The sequence below is a fragment of the Chiloscyllium punctatum genome, chromosome 40 (genome assembly GCF_047496795.1).
Source record: "Chiloscyllium punctatum isolate Juve2018m chromosome 40, sChiPun1.3, whole genome shotgun sequence".
In the NCBI taxonomy this organism is placed as follows: Eukaryota; Metazoa; Chordata; class Chondrichthyes; order Orectolobiformes; family Hemiscylliidae; genus Chiloscyllium; species Chiloscyllium punctatum.
The window spans coordinates 43,431,174-43,448,464 of NC_092778.1; the positions used below are offsets into that span (position 1 = coordinate 43,431,174).

Genomic DNA, 17,291 nt, shown 5'->3' on the forward strand with positions numbered 1-17,291 from the left:
GGATAACCAGACCTCCCAGTCACCATCCATTTAAATTCCCCTTTCCATTCTCTTTTCTGACATGACCATCCTCAGCCTCCTCCATTGCAGCAACAATTCAAACTGCAATTTGGAGGAACCACACCTCATCTTCTACCTGGGCAGCCTACAGCCCAGAGGACACTTAAGTACAGTTCTCCAATCTCATAAGTTCTATCTCATCCCCAAACTTTTTCCACACTACTGCCCCCCTTCCCCATTCTTCTAATCAAACCCTCTACCTGTGCTCACCTATTCTACCTCACCATCCCTTCTCCTTTTATCTGCAGCTCTCCTTACACCTAGTCCTGAAGAAGGGTTACCCTGGAAACGTTGACCTTGTCTACTTCCTGATGCTACCAGGTTTGCTGTGCTTTTCCACCCCCTGTGTGGAGGCCAAATTGTTCACTTCAAATTTCGACAACTAAGCAAGAGAGAGTGAATACGTAGACTGGTTTGGTGGGTAAGGGAAGTACAACGATCAAATTATAGAAGAATGTTGTGCTCTTTTAATTGTGTCTTGCTTCTGAGAAGAAAATACTTTTATCTAAAACATGGTCCCATATTGCAGTATTACCTCTGACTATAACACAGCATTGAACCTTCCTGTAGCCGAGCAGTGTTTGTCCCATCTCATGAGGACAAGTTTACTAAATAGTTTAAGGTGCGGAAGATTCAGAATGCTATTGGTGGAGGGAACTGATGCTGGGCTTTGATTGGTGCTGTTCTGCTGGGCTGGGATTGGTGGAGGGGTGTGTTACAGACCGATACCGAGTTCCGCGTCCGGGCTGTGGGACTGAGGGGGAGGAAGCGGCTCCCGGCTTCTAGAGTGATGTTGCTGCGGGGACTGAGGCGGTGGCTAAAAGGGGGGATAGTTCGCGGCTTTCCTCCGCCTGTAGAGATCCCCAGGCTGGCCTGGGCCGCCGTTGGAATCCGTTTCTATTCAGCTGGTAGGTACCGGGCCCTTGCGCCAAACTTTCCTCCGCGAGTTTGGAAACAAAGACCTTGTGGCTCCGTAACCGCTCGTTGTAATGTCGAGGCCAAATTTTTGTTAGTTTGTAAGTTGATTCATATTCGTGCAACTGGTATGGAGGTTGCTGTGACAATAAGGATATTTTAATGTTATTTTGCATCTGTTTCTGTGCCAGTTCCTAAGTCTGTCAGTCAGTTCGTTACTGGGTTTATTTATTTATTCTGAGCTCAGCAGAACGCGGGTGAGATGATTTTTGAGTTTCCTAGCGAGGCACATCCGAGAATATGATTCCTGCATTAAGTTATTTCTTTTCGTGTGACCTTGGGTTGAGTGATTGAAATTAGTTCATTAGAGATGATTAAAAAATAAGTTTTTAAGTTGATTTGTAGTTGAAAATTCCTGGTTGATGGGAGAGCAGTCCACAGAGTGGCTGTGTTCTTTTGGGCAAATTGCTCACGAGTTCTAACAGCGTCATGAATGTGACTACAGTAATTTGTCATGAACCTAATGGCAACACGTCCTTCTGTTTAAACAGATTTGATTTCGTTTCAGAATTTATTTCAATTAAAGCTTAACTTCATTCAAGTAAATATAATTAAATAGATTTCAAATTTGCTCACACAATTGATTCATTATTGTGAACCCTTGGCATTGAAACAAATATTTTCTAAAAAGTATCTTATTTATCGACAGGATATCAGATGTTTTCGTTTGTTACTGTCTTAACTAACTGTTCTTTTAGCTGCATTTCAAAGAATTGTGGCACCTCCAGCCTGGTTTAATTTGTAACTTGCTACACCTGGTTACCTTGAGAAAAATGATGATACGTCCTGTTGGTCTCCATACACAGCCAGACTTGAGTACAAATAATCGAGGGGCGAAAACTGTTGGATAACGGATAAAGAGTCACGTGGCTCAAAACGTTGATACTGTTTCTCTCCACTAATGCTGCCAGACCTGCTGAGTTTCTCCAGCATTTTTTGTTTTCGATCTCCAGTACGCACAATTCTTTTGTTTAACCACTCAGGAGAATTGATTTAATGAGGTTGTAACATTTGTTTAGCTTCAGTAGAATGGATGAAAAATTTAAGGTGTCAAAGTTAATTACATCAAGTTAACCGTATGATGTACCACTGTCAACAAAATTAATCTAAAAATATTTTCTCGTCAGTCTGTTCAGTGATGTTAATAAACACCTTTTGGAGCAGGTGGGACTTGAACCTGGGCCTTCTACTTCAGAGGTAGGGACATGAGCCTTGGATTCAAGTCCCACCTGGTCCAAAGGTGTGTAATAAAATCTCTTGACAGACTGAGCTATTGAATCATGATAGCCCCTTCATCTTCTCTCTCAATTTTTGTTCATTCATTGGATGTGCACGTGGCTGATGAGGTCAGCACTTCATACACATTTATGGTGAAGGCAGTGTAAACTTCCAGCTGAGTGGTTTGTTAGGCCATTTGAGGCATTTGTAATTGACCAGAATTGGGCAAATAGAGTAGGTTTCCTTCCCTGAAGAACAGGGCCTGTAAAAATAAAAAGTAGCTTCGTAGACAATATTACTAATTTTTAATTCAATTGTATTTTGAATTCAAATTGTCGTAGTGGGGTTTGAACTAATCTTTCCAGATTGTCAATTTTACTTTTCAGTTATCATATTCTTTGAAATGAATTAAACTTGGTGTAGTGTTGATATTACTGTAACTGTTCATGTCTGATTGCTGTAGAATATTACTGTCAACCTAAAACTACTCCATTAGATCTGGTTGGGAGAATCTGTTCGATATAATGGTAGCTTCTGTTTGTGGTTTGTCTATTCCAATCTATTGATTAGAATTGATGTGTGTACAAACAAAAGCCTAGCTCAAGTCACCCTTCACCTGGCCTTTTATGGTTTACTTCCTTTCAAGTCAGGTTTCCAGCCCATGTTACAATGCAGTAAACACCACAGCTAAATAATATCATTGGTGTTATTATCATTATTTGCATGGATGAGTTCTGCCTGTAGCTCCAACATCTCGACTTTCAGACTAGCCTTATGAGCTACATGGAAGTCAAGGGTTATCAGAGGTAGGCAAGTGTGTGATCCCACAACCAGATTTGTCACAATCTTCATGGAGGAATAGGCTAAAGGGCAACATGAATCTCTAACATAAACACCACTCTTGCAGCACAAACACTTTTTTTTTTTGCAGAGCCTTCCAAATCCATTCTGTGTCACCTAAGGGCAAGGACAGCAGGTGCATGAAACACTGCTGTGCCAAGTCGCACACTGCCCTCCTTTCTTTGCGATCATGTGTTCAAAATCCTGGAACTTAGCCTGATAACTTTGTGAGATCACCTTCATAACACAGGCTGCAGTGGCTCAAGAAAGCCGCCACCATCTTTTCAAGGTCACCTAGAGGCGGGCAATAAATGCTGGTCATGTTAGTGAAGCCTGCATTTGGAAAGTTTATTTTTTAAAGGTTTTTTTAAATAGACCTGTTTAGGGATATTATTACACATCTCTAGAGCTGGTCTCCTGGATCAGAGAGAGAGGCACCTTTTTTAAATGCTGTTGTTAACAATTTAAATCACTTATCTAACTACTCAAATTCAGAGCTGACTTTGTATCTGATCTGTTAAATAAATAACACCTATTGCCCTTCAGTACAAGCAATTCATATTGAGGCTCGGCATAAATTGCTTGCTTTATTTGAACAGCACTTAATCTAGCTTACTGGCTTGTGACAGATTTATAAATAGACAAATACAGATGTAGTTGTGAAGGAAGCCACTGTTTCAAGGTTGCTTGAATAGATAATATATTTTGTTCTTGCAATTGAACCCCTCCAAATGTTGGTGTAAATTTGAAAAGTAGCAAGTTTTTTTAAACCCCTTACTGCTGATAGATGTTTAAACATCTGCATGTAAAAGTGCATTTTATCCTCTGTAAGAGATCTTCAAATCAAATTAGTGCCTGTGGTGTAAGCAGTGTTGTCATATGAACATCTGTGCTAGTCAGTGCTTTCCAATGGGTAAGTTCAGTATTAGTGGTATATATGTTCTGATGGATTTCTGTAAAGCACTGTAATACTCTTTACAATGGACCTTTCTACTTGAAAGGCTTTGTACCTGAGATTTTGAGTAATAAAGTGAACTGACCAGCCTCATCAATGTTGTTTCTTTTGTGACTTTACTATGTATACAGCTGTTTTAAAATACATCATACTGAAAGGAGCCATATTTATTCATTGGCATTCCCTGTTTAAGCTGTTATTAAAGAATGTGTGTTGCCTATAAATATACAAGAAGCAGCAATTCAGGCCTATGAGACTCTTCTGACATTCTGTTATCACGGCTGCTTTGGTTTCATGATCTTTAACACTCGAAAGAAATTCCAATGAGATCTTTTTAAATATAATAATGAAAGACCCCAAACTTTTACATAACATGCTTCTCACTGACCGATACATCCCTCCTAAGAATGTGTGTGTGTTTTTGAGGGGATGGAGGAGAAGGTGGTTGAGGGAATTGGGGTTGGTGGAGAAAAAGGAGGAAGGTGGTGTGGGGAATGATGGAAAGAGGTGAAAGGGATTATGGGGAGGTGGATAGGGAGGTAAGGGAAGGTGGAATGGAGTGCACTTGGCTTAGATATAAATGCAGTACGGTGGCTCAGTAGTTAGCACTGTTGCCTCACAGCACCAGGGTCCCAGGTTTGATTCCAGCCTCGGTTGACTGTGTGAAGTTTGCATATTCTCCCAATGTCTGCGTGGGTTTTCTCCAGGTGCTCCGGGTTTCCTCCCACAGTCCAAAGATGTCAGGTCAGGTGAATTGGCCATGCTAAATTGCCTGTAGTGTTAGGTGCATTAGTCAGAGGGAAATGGGTCTGGGTGGGTTTCTTTTCGGAGGGTTGGTGTGAACTGGTTGGGCCAAAGGGCCTGTTTCCACACTGTAGGGAATCTAATCTAATCATATCAATTTCTAATCTTTTTCCTCCTCATACAGGGATTGAGATTCATGAGCAAACACTGGTGGCTGTGAAACCAGATGGAGTCCAAAGGCGGCTTGTTGGAGAAATCATCCAACGGTTTGAGAAGAGGGGATTCCAGCTTATGGGGCTAAAACTTGTGCAGGTACAATAACGGCTGACTGATAGATTAAGTCTGCCAGAGTTGGTGGCATGATTGTGTACAGTTAGGATGGAGTTGTCATGAGGTCCTCAGCATAGACTCCCAGCACCATTATGTCCCGTGGTGTCAGGTCAGACTCTGACCCGTAAGTTTTCTGCTGGTTATCATCTATCACTGTTCCTTGGCTATTGAATCAGTACTCTTTCATGTTGGAGTTGGCAAGGGCAAAAATATATTGAGTGGGAGCCTTCACTATCCATCAAGAATACCTCAATCACACCAATTCTGACTGAGCTGATTGAGTTCTTAAGGACATATCTGCCAGGCGTGGTCTGCCGCAGGTGATGAGAGAACAAACAAAGGGAAAATCCTGTGACACCATGATCTCTCAAATCGGTCTGTTATAGGTGCATTTGTCCATAATAAGGTAGGAATCATTTATGAAGACCAGTTCTTGTCACCACACTGAGCATAATTTTGTATTATGTTACCATTGTATTAAATAGGATATATTCAGAACAAATGTAGCAACTAGGCATATGTGGTATTGCACTGTCAGCAGAATTCAATTCAACAACACCTGTAACCTCCTGGCCCAGAACATCTTTCACTCTCCATCATTATCAAGCCAAGAGGTTAACCCTGGTTCAATGAAGTGTGCAAGAGGGCCTGCTAGGTAGGAGCAGCACCAGGCATTCTTAAAAATGAGTTGTTAAACTGGTGAAGCTATAACATGGAACTACTTTGGAAACCAAACAGCTGAAGCAGTATTAAAGGATACAAATATAGTCTTATGCCAATGGATCATATCAATGCTCTATAATCTTGTGGGCAATTAAACTAACTGCAGCAGAAGGCTCTATAGATATTCTCATCTTCACTGATGGTGGAGCCCAGCATATTGATGCAAATTGCAAAGCAGATGTAACAGATGTAATTGCAATCATATTGATCCAGAAGTGCCAAGTGGACACTCCATGTGATATCAAGAAACAGCTGAAAACACTGGATACTGCTGAATTTATGGACATTGAAGATATCCCAGCAATAATACTGAAAACCTCTGCTCTAGAACTGGCATAGTCAAGTAGTTCTAGTACAGCTGCAACACCAACATCTACCCAACAGCGTGGAAAATGTAAACAATTTAAATACCGTGACTGCAAGAGTTGATTAGAGGTTGGAAATTCTGTAATGAGTAATTCCTGTCCTGAGTCCTCAAATTCTGTCCACCAGCCACAAAAGTGGCACAGTGGTTAGCACTGTTGCCTCACAGCGCCAGAGATCCGGGTTCATTTCCCGCCTCAGGCAACGAACTGTGTGGAGTTTGCACGTTCTCCCTGTGTCTGCGTGGGTTTCCTCCGGGTGCTCCGGTTTCCTCCCACAGTCCAAAGATGTGCAGGTCAGGTGAATTGGCCATGCTAAATTGTCCGTAGTGTTAGGTAAAGGGTAAATGTAGGGGTATGGGTGGGTTGCGCTTCGGCGCTTAGATTAGTAATCTAATCTAATCTTAAAAAAAAAGTCAGGAGTGTGATGGAATACTCTTCAATTGTTTGTGAGTGCAGGCTCAACCCTATCCAGGACAAAGCAGTGCATTTGTGGGTACTCCTCCAACTTAAACATTCATTGCCTGTACCACAAATGCAGTGGCAGCAGGGTGTGCATTTACAGAATGTGCTGCAGGAACTTGCTAAGACTAATTCAACAGCCCCTTCAAAAGGCCATGACCACTTTAACCTAGAGCTGTGGTCTCTGATGTATAGATCGAGATCGACGGTCAATCTCACTACATACCTGTGTTTTTTCACCATGAGCATCTCCACTGTCATGCTGCTCTGTAACTTTTGTTTCTGGGGGTCATGCAACTAGAGAGAATGAATGCTATTAACAGGCTTTGCCAGCTTGTTGAATCATGTTTCAGTTTGATCCAGTGGGGTATCATTACGGACTGCATTTTTGTGATGGCAATATAAGTAAGTGAGTAGAAGTATCCTAGGAACTGATGTGTGAAGCCAGTATATTTACGGTGTTGAAAACATAAGAAACTTTTCAGCTCGTGTTCTTGTAGATGCTGTCCAAGAGCTGCTCGGCTAGTCCCACTCTTCCACCTGTTTGCATTTTTTTTTCCTCATTGCTTGTCTAATAGGTCTTTACAGGACAAAAAAATTACGGGGATTGCTAACCAAGTGTCCTGGGGGAAAACAAAATTGCGACCATAGAAGTGATCTCCTGTGCCTCCTAGCTTGAAAGCACTCAGCAACATTCTGGATGTTCTAGATGTGGGGATCCATTGCAGTATAAACAGTGTGATGTTACCCACCTCAAGGTGAAGTAATAATAATGAGTGATAAACCTGGACCACCTAAAGAAACTAAAAATGTGCACCTTCCACATAGAATGAGAAAATGAATTTCTGTTCACAACTGTAGAAGATGAGAGCATTTGTCTTGGAAATGTCACCAAGTTATACTGCTGAGTAAGAAGGGGAATTTGGAACGACACACTGATCCACTGTAAATTCAAACATAGTTTTCCTTTGGACAGCATGTTTTGGACGAAAGTATTCAAGTAAAGATTTAAACAAGCAGTGCTTAAGGGCGCGCTCTCAAATTTGAGTTTATGATGCTAATTTGCATTGCATGAGAAAAGTCCATAATGTTTTCTGGTGCAGTGGTAAATGACACAAAGTCCAGATAAAATGTCAGAAAAATGGTTCCATGCAGGGAACTTCTAAGCACATTTAAATTTGGACGGATTCAATTTCTGGAATTAGATGTGATGGAACAAATTCATCCATTCGTTTAAGTTGACATTGGATTGGTTACCAAATTCCATCAGATGTTTGACTTTAGAAAGCAGTGGAGTTGACATTAAGATTATTCATCTGCAAAAGATCAAGAGGCACCAATTTTTAAGACTCAAAACAGTGGAGAAATACCCACTTCTGTCATCCTGTGCGTGTAAAATGAAAGCTTGCTTTGACTCCACATATCTTGAGACAGTGTTCTCCCAAATGAAGATAATCAAGTCCAAGTATCAGACCTGTCTCTCTCAAAACAGGGATTTTAGATTCGACTCCTTATAGTATGGAAACAGGCCCTTTGTCCCAACAAGTCCACACCGACCCTCCAAAGAGTAACCCACCCTGACCCTGTGTTTACCCCTGCCTAATGCACCTAGCACTATGGACAATTTAGCATATTTTGGATTGTGGGGGGAAATGTGTAAACTCCACACAGACAGTTGCCTGAGGCTGGAATTGAACCCAGGTCCCTGGTGCTCTGAGGCAGCAGTGCTACCCACTGAGCTACCGTGTTGCCTCACCATTGGCTGGCAGTCTCATTACAATCTGGACATCACATTATCTGTCAGTGCATTTTAGTCACACGTATCACACTGAGGCGTGGTGAGTAGAGGACCAAATGAAATATTAAGGTTTTACATATAAAGCACTAAAATCGGTTCATTCTGTATTTTCTGTAGGGTAATTACAGGGTTGCACTTAAATTCAAAGTAACTGTGTGCTTAAAATAATTGAAGCTTGCTAACCTCGATGACAAGTGTAGCAGGATCATTGGTTTCATTCTCCTGCAGGCCACATAACAGCCAAACATTGGAACCATGTCAGCACTCATGCATTGTTGTCAGAGCAAAATCCGGGAGAAACACTCTTCCTAAAGTATGTGGCTGTACCGTGTGAATGACAGTGGTCCAAGATGTTAACATGGCATCACTTTCTCAATGAAAATTAGGGATGAGCAAGCAATAAAAGCTGGTCTTGCCAGAAATATCCACAGCCCATGCAAGAATTAAATTGCAATCTTTCCCTGAGATTACAGCCATCTAATATTTTTGATATTGTTACAATTATGTTGTTGGATCTTTTATATTCTTTTTGGTTTAACATTGTGTCCAGATGCCAGCCTCTGGCTACATGGTGCACCCCGTGCCCTGGTTGAGCCCCTCATTCCAGTGCCACTTTATTTGTGCGTGTATGTGGCATTTTGCTGTTCTGGTGGGTCTACAGACTCAGTCACTGGAATAGTAAAATATCAAGTTAGAAGATGCATGTTCAGGGCTGCTGTAGACTTAGTGTGCTTGACTAACACATTCAATTACTTTGTTTCAGCCCTCTCGAGATGTGCTTTTGAAGCACTATCATGATCTGCAGGAGAAGCCTTTTTATTCTGCATTGATTCAATACATGAGTTCGGGACCCATCATTCTTATGGTAAGAAATGGCAAGAAACAGTAATGCAGCATTGTTTACCTTTTTTGAAGGAGCTAACTTCTGAATCTGAGATTCTAATGCAGAAGGACAATATATGAGAGAGAGAGAGAGAGAGAGAGAGAGAGAGAGATGATGTACATGGTGGCATCTCCATCACCTCTCCCAACTTTGGCAGCAAATGTGATGGAGCTGCCACCATGTACGTTATTGTGTTCTTCCCCCAGCCAATTAACCCCTCAACTACCTTCTCTGACTGGATATAAGAGGACTCTTGTTTGTTGCTATGTGGAGGAAAGTGGCACAGTAAATCTTGTCCATTTCTCCACCTTTTTCTAAACCTCTTGCACTTTTTCTGTTCCTTAGTGATAAAGCATCATATCAGCTGTGCAGCCAAATGGTGAATGAAGCTTGAACCTCCTACCGCCTTGTCTGCAGTTAATGATGCTCTTGTCTTGCAGGTTTGGGAAGGTTGTGATGTAGTGCGTATATCCCGTATGATGGTGGGTGATACTGATCCTGCCTTGGCTCAACCAGGAACTGTGAGAGGAGACTTGTGTGTACACATAAGCAGGTAGGGTCGGATGGGATAAAACCACTCACTGTAAAAATCTTTCACTGAAGTAGTTGTGCCAGAGATGAAAGTAAGAGTTTGATCTTAGCTGGATTACCCATGTTCACAAAATCAGTGAACCCCACTCACCACAAATCTCCTATTAGGGACATGTAGTAAGAACAGAGATTCCAATTAGTTGGATAATGAAACCAGTTTAAAGCTGTTTTGGTAGAAATAGCTGAATAGAGGAAATTATTCACGCTCACTGTGACCAGTATATAAATAGTAGCAGTTTTGAGACTGCTCCATCATTCAGTGTAATCATGGTTCATTCTCGAATTCAACTCTGTTCCCAAAAACTAAGGGAAACGCAGTCGGTCTTAATCTTGAATATAATTGACAATCTCTGGAGTGTAGAATTCTTCAAAAAAAAAATCAGAGAAAATTCTCCTTCCCTCTGTCCTAACTGACCCCTGCTTTGAGACCATGACCCCTATTACTGGACCTTACAGCAGGAGAAGCAGCCTCTCTCAACACAGAAGAATTGTATTCCACTATGATCTTTAACCTCGTATCTCTCACTCTAATCATTACTATCAATCCAGATGACTTCATTTTTGGTTTAATGAGGAATGTAGAAAGTGTTGCACCAGATATTAATAAATGTGTGCTTCTGAAGATAGATTACAGAATTATGTGCATGCTGAACAGAAGAAACAATCCCACAACCAGCAGATTGGATTGAAGCTCTGTGGTTCTGCCTCATCCGATGACGAAAGAAATGGACAACTAAATAGCATTATGAACATCCACATTTTCAAAATGCTGCCAGAGTTGCTGAATATTTCCAGCAATTTCTTTTTAAAATATTGATGGTTTAAAGTGGAAAATAGCCCAGCTATATTCTGTCTACAGGTAGGGTTGCATGCTGTTTGCTACTGGACTAGTAATCCAGATCTGGGGACATCAGATCAAATCTCACCTTGACGCTCACCTTGAGTGAGTCAGAAACAGAAGTTCATAATCCCACCTTTTCAAATGTGAAGTTTGAATTTTTATTTCAGATTTAAGAAACAAAATGAACATCAGTAATAGTGATCATAAGTTCTGAACAATTATAAAACTGCATCTGCTTCATTAATGTCCTTGTAAAAGAATGAAATTTGTTGATCTTAAACTGTGGCATACATGTGACTTGAGCAATATTTTTGGGATAAATATCTGAGGAGGAAGTCTCTTAATTGTATTCAAGTCAACAGCTCTCCTCTTACTTCTCCAAGAGCAAAAACGAATAATGTCACATACCAGCTCTACTGCCAATACTCACTTCCTCTTTAATAAAACTTGACAGATGTCATTTTCTTGTCCTTCTAAATTCCAGAGATTACAGATTCATTCAGCTCAATCACTCTTCAGGATAATCTGTTCATGTTCATCCCTCTTACAAGACTATTGTATGTTATGGCAGGGAGACCCAAATTACTCTAGCTGTATGAAACTGGAGAGTTCCTTGTTCCTGTAATAAAATATCAGTGAACCTTTTGCCACCTTAACTCCTTGCTCTGCCTGCTTGTTAATTTTCTGTGGTTAATTTACAAGGACACAGATTCAACCATTTATTGGTTACAAGGATAAACAATTTCTGGCTTTCTCCATTAATCGTGCCCAAGGGCATAATTTCATACTTTCCCCAAATGAACTTCCATTTTCAACCATCTACCTAATCAGTTAACCAGTCTGTATTCCCTTTGCAGCCACCTTATATCCTCCTCTCAGCTCACTTCATATCCTTTCTTTATATCTTCAGAAAACTTGGATACATTTTACTCTATCCCTCATCTTAATGAGTGATGTCAATTGTGGGGGTAAAATCTATTTTCTAATTGATCTGTTTAGAGATGTTATCACACACCTCCTGACCAGGTGAGATCCATTTACCATTACTCATTTCCTCAGCATTATTATTCTGTCCATGTCACTCCCATGAGCCCTTATCTTGTGTAATACATTTTGGAAGGCATTTAATAAAGTGCCGCACAACACAACCTTCTAAGGATACTAAATCTTCCTCTGTGTCTTCAATAACAACCCCAAACAATTAATATATTTGTCAAATGTAACCGTTCCGTTTCAGTTAACTCTGTTTCTAATCATATTGTGATTTTGCAAACATATTGCAATGTTATTAATAAACTCCAGCATTTTTTTTTCTACAATCAACATCTGATTTAACTGTCCTGTTTGTTTGCTTTACTGAACAGCTGGACTATGTCTATTATATAGGGCCTTTCTGGAATCTATAATTCTGAAAGATTAAAACTAATGCACAAGAACATAAGCAGGCCATTCGACCCCTCAATCCTACCCCATATTTCTCTAATCATAGCTGATCTTTCTCAACGCCTCTTACACCGGCTCCTAATATTTCAAAAGTCTGTGTCTCTCCCTCTTTAAATGCTTTGTGATCTAACCTCCACAACTCCTTGAGGTATAGAATTCTAGATATTCGCTAGCCATAGAAGAAATTTATTTGCTTTTCAGTTTTAAATGTGTGGTAGGAGCAAATTACTGTAGATGCTGGGATCTTACGAAAAATGTGACGTGGAAATCAGTGGATCAGGAAACATCCGTGGAAAGACAGCAAGCGAACGGAGTCTGGATTTTTCTTACTCTTCAAATGCTGTGGTTTTCAGTTTAAATAAGAGGTCTTATTTTAAACTGTCCCCAAAATCCCATTAATGGAAATTGGGACCAGAACTGTACACAATACTCAAGATGCTGATTGACTAACAGCTTGACAGTTGTAACAAGACTTCCCTATATTTTAAAACGCTAAGCTCCTAGCAATAAAGGCCATAGTTCCAAAATGCAGCCCATTGGGTCAAAGGGATTTATCAGATTCACATCACAATAATTCCTGTGCTCTTCTAAAAATATTATAGTTGAATAAGGCTACTTGTACACCTCAATTGTGTAATTGACCCTGATCTGAGCTTCCAATCCTATAACCTCCTCTTTAATAAAAACTAGGTCTTGGGTCTCTGGTTGGAAGTCATAGCTGGTGGATGGCAGACGACTGCATCATAGTCCCAGTGGAAATTCAATCTCTGAACTCCTCCATTTCCTGAGAAACACTGCTCTATGGCTGGCCTTTAAAGTGAAGCTCCTCGACTGTACAGTACTAAGTATCACCTATATTAGAACAAAATCAAAAAACTGGAGGCGTGTGACCAGCGATCACAGATGCACTTTTGTTTGTAATTTTATATAAACGAATTAGATAAGAATATGGTTAGTAAGTTTGTGGATGATTGGTGGTATAATAGACAGTGAAGAAGGTTATCGAAGCTTACAGAGAGATCTTGATCAATTAGGTCAATGGGATGTAAAACAGATGAGATTTAATTTGGATAAATGCAAGGTATTGCATTTTGATAAAACAAACAAAGGCCAGACTTGAACAATTAAAAGTAGGACTTTGTGTAGTGTTATAGAACAGAGACACAGAGGGGTACAGGGAATAACTCTTTGAAGTTTACATCGCATTTAGATAGGATGATTAAGAAGGGCATTCAGCACACTTCCCTTCATTGCTCAGATCTTGAGTAACAGAGTTGGGACATAACATTGAGGTTTACATGATGTTGGTGAGGTGTCCTCTGGAGTAGTAAGGATATTAATAGACCTGGAAAGGGTTCAGAAGAGATTTACCAGGATGATTCTGGGAATACAGGGTTTGAGTTGTAAGGAGATGCTGGGACTTTTTTTCACAGGAGCAGAGATAGAAAGGTGACTTTATAGAGATTTATAAAATCATGATAAAGGGTGAATTTGAAGGGAGAAGTTAGAATCAGATGTTACAGTATTACAGTTAAATGAAGGCAACTACAGAGGCATGAGGGAGGAGCTGACCAAATGTGACTGGGTGAGGAGCGTAGCAGGAAAGATAGTGGAACAGGAACAGCAACAGCAGGAGTTTCTGGGGGTAATCTTGGAGACAGCAAAAATGCATTCCCAGGAAAAAGCATTTTAAAGGGAGCATGAGGCAACCATAGCTGACCAGGGAAGTCAGGGACAGTGCAAAAGAGAAAGCATAAAATGTCGTGAAGGGCAGTGAGAAACCTACAACGACCAACAGAGGACAACTAAAAAAAGGAGGGAGAAAATTACATTGGGCTGTAAGATAAAAGATGATTGCAAAAATTTCTTTAGCTATGTAAAAAGCAAAAGGGGACATTCTGCTGCTGGAGTAGTAATGGGAACAAAGAAATGGCAGAGGAACTGACAAAGTACTTTGCATTAGTATTCATGGTGGAAGACCTGAGTAATATCCCAAACATTCTAGAGTTGGGGCCAGAGGTGAATGTGGCAGTCAGCAACACAGAGAAGGTGCAAGAAAAACAAAGGTTTGAAAGTGGATAAATCACCTCGACCAGATGGACTACACCCACGAGTTCTGAAGGAGATAGCTGAAGAGATAATTGAGGCAATAGTGGTATCTTTCAGGAATCACTGGAGTCAGGGAGGGCCTCCGAGGACTGGAAAATTGCTAAAGTAACCTCCCTGTTTAAGGGAGTGAAGCAAGGCAGGAAATTACAGGCCAATTAGCCTGACCTTGGCTGCCTGTAAGACTTTGGAATCCATTGTGAAGGATGAGATTTCTGAATACTTGGAAATGCGTGGTTAAATAGGGCAAAGTCAGCATGGTTTCATCAAGGGCGTCATACCTGACAAATCTGCGAGGAGGTAACGAGCAGGTTAGACCAAGGAGAGCCAATGGATGTTACTTACCTAGACTTTCAGAAGGCCTTTAACAAGATGCTGCACAGGAGGTTGTTGAGTAAGATAAGACCCCACAATGTTAAGGCAAGGTACTAGCATGGATAGAAGATTGGCTTTCTGGCAGAAAGTGGAGATAAAAGGATCCTTTTCAGTCAGTGGTGTTTCGCAAGGGTCAGTGTTGGGACCACAACTTTTAACTTTATGCATTAATGATTGAGATGAAGGAACTCAGGGAATTCTGGCTAAGTTTGAAGGTCATACAAAGTTAGGTGGAAGGACAGGTAGTAGTGAGGAGGCTGCAGTTGGATTTAGAAAAGTTATGAAAGTGGGCAAACTGGCAGATGGGATAATAATGTGGCAAAGTGTGAGGTCATGCACTTTGGTAGGAAGAATAGAGGCAGAGACTATTTTCTAAATAAAGAGAAAATTCAGAAATCTCAAGTATAAAGGGATTTAAATCGCAGTATTCTCTTAACTACTGACTCAACCTGCAAGTTAAGTGCAGGGATGTAGCTCTGCCACTCTAGTCATACCACATTTGGAATATGGAGAGGAAATTTGGGCCCCATACCTCAGGAAGGATGTACTGGCCCTGGAATGGGTCCAGAGGAAGTTCACAACAATGTTAGGCTTAATATGAGAAATGTTTGAGGACTCTGCGTCTATGCTTGATAGAGTTTAGAAAGATGAGGGAGGATATAGTTGAAACTTACAGAATACCGAAAGGCCTGGATACAGCAGACATTGGGAAAATGTTTCCATTAGCAAGAGAGACTAAGACCTGAGGACACAGCCTTAGCCTAATGGAAGACCCTTTGGAACAGAGATGAGGAGAAACTTCTTCAGCCAGAGAATGGTGAATCTATGGAATTCATTGTCATAGAAGGCCGTAAAGGCCAAGTTGTTGATTATGTGAAAGATTGAAATAGGTTCTCGATTGTCATGGGGATCAAAGGTTAAGGGGAGAAAGCAGGAGAATGAGGTTGAGAAACTTATCAACCATGATGGAATGCCAGAGCAGACTCAATGGGCCAAATGGCCTAATTTCTGCTCCAGTGTCTTATGGGAGATTTTAAGACTCAGGGCATGTTTTTAAGGTGAGAGGAGAAAAGATTATTTTTATACACATAGGGTGGTTCATGTGTGTGATTGAACTTCGAGGAAGTGGTGGATGTGGGGTACATTTACAAAGTTTAAAAGATGCATAAGCACATGAATAAGAAATGTTTGGAAGGGTATGGACACCATGGACTACTTGGACCAGAGGATCCATTTCCATGCCGTATGACTCTTATCTCTCCAATGTGTCTTCTAACTTTGCATAACTTCAGCCACTAAGACTCAACACACTACTTTGCAATAATCTGATTCTGCTGTCCTTCCTCACAGAAATGCCATCCATGCCAGTGACTCGGTTGAAGTGGCAAAGAAGGAAATTAGCCTATGGTTCCATCGCAATGAGCTGGTGGAATGGGAAAGTTGCACTATCAAGAACATATACAATGTTTAAATATTTCCGATGAATCAGCCAAAACAATAACTACCTCCAGTGACAGTGTTTCCATTTCACATTTTAAAGCTAGAAATATATTTCCATTATTGAGAAGTTTTCTTAAATTCCTTCAATGGTGCTCCAATCTGACTTCATGCTAGGTGCTGGTAAACTGCAATAAAATTCCTGTAAATTACTGATCAGCATTAAAATGGTTTCAAGCCAGTCAAATGGATCATTTTGTTAAAATGTTCTCATTACATTACAATGCAGCAAACTGCTTCACAGGAATTCTATCAAATAAAATGTGTCACCAAACATAAATATTAGACAGGTGAGAAAAATGCTTGGACTACACCATAGGTCTTAAGCAATAACTTAAAATGAAAGTTAGGTATGTGAAGAAAAATTGTGCTTTGAGCCAGTCACCTGAAGCTAGTGGTGGGGAGATTAAAATTGCAAGTGTACAAATAACCAGGGAAGCAGATGAGGAGCTGGGCACAAGACTAGAGGATGGGTAAAGTCATAGAGATTTTAAAACAAGAATTTTAAAATTGGAGTTTGATAGTCTGGAACCTAAAATATTTTGAAATTCGTAAGATTAAGTTTTTCCATCCAACCTCCCCCCACCCCCCCCCCCCCCCCCCCCCCAAACAGAGTCCTTGCTTGCTGTACTTAACTATGATTCTCACTTCAGTCAGATTATTGGTTTGTGATTTGAGCACAAAGTTGGGTTACTTATTCAGTGCGGAAGAAATCTAAGCCAATAGAATACTTCATGACATTCTACCATTTAGACAGGAGTTCTGTTACATTAGCCTGTTATTTTATGGATAAATTAGGTACAGGGCAGCTACGCTCACTGTTTCAGTATGACCACTGAACTGTTGTCAGGCCTTTGTTGTACCCTGTGTACCTTATCATTCTCTCTAAATTACAAACTTGTGCAATGTAAATAAAAGTACCCTAACAAGGAGTCGTCCTGTGAGATTAATTTATAATTCTGATTTCTTGCAATGGAAAAGTTAATCCAGATACTAAGAGGCTTAGTGCACCTTGAGTTTCATTTCAATCATGTCATCAGTGTTTGATATGCTGGACTGTTTGCAGGCTTATGTTTGTCAAATAAATT

The 17,291-nt window shown here is 40.6% G+C and overlaps 1 protein-coding gene across 1 annotated transcript; it reads left to right on the forward strand.

Moving 5' to 3' along the window:
* Positions 1-776: 776 nt before the first annotated feature.
* Positions 777-17,135, forward strand: LOC140464520 (nucleoside diphosphate kinase A-like). Its single transcript, XM_072559684.1, has 5 exons — positions 777-968; positions 4,977-5,104; positions 9,231-9,332; positions 9,791-9,903; positions 16,057-17,135. The coding sequence occupies exons 1-5, from the start codon at positions 851-853 to the stop codon at positions 16,175-16,177; spliced, it is 582 nt and encodes a 193-aa protein (XP_072415785.1). The 5' UTR covers positions 777-850; the 3' UTR covers positions 16,178-17,135.
* Positions 17,136-17,291: the final 156 nt, after the last annotated feature.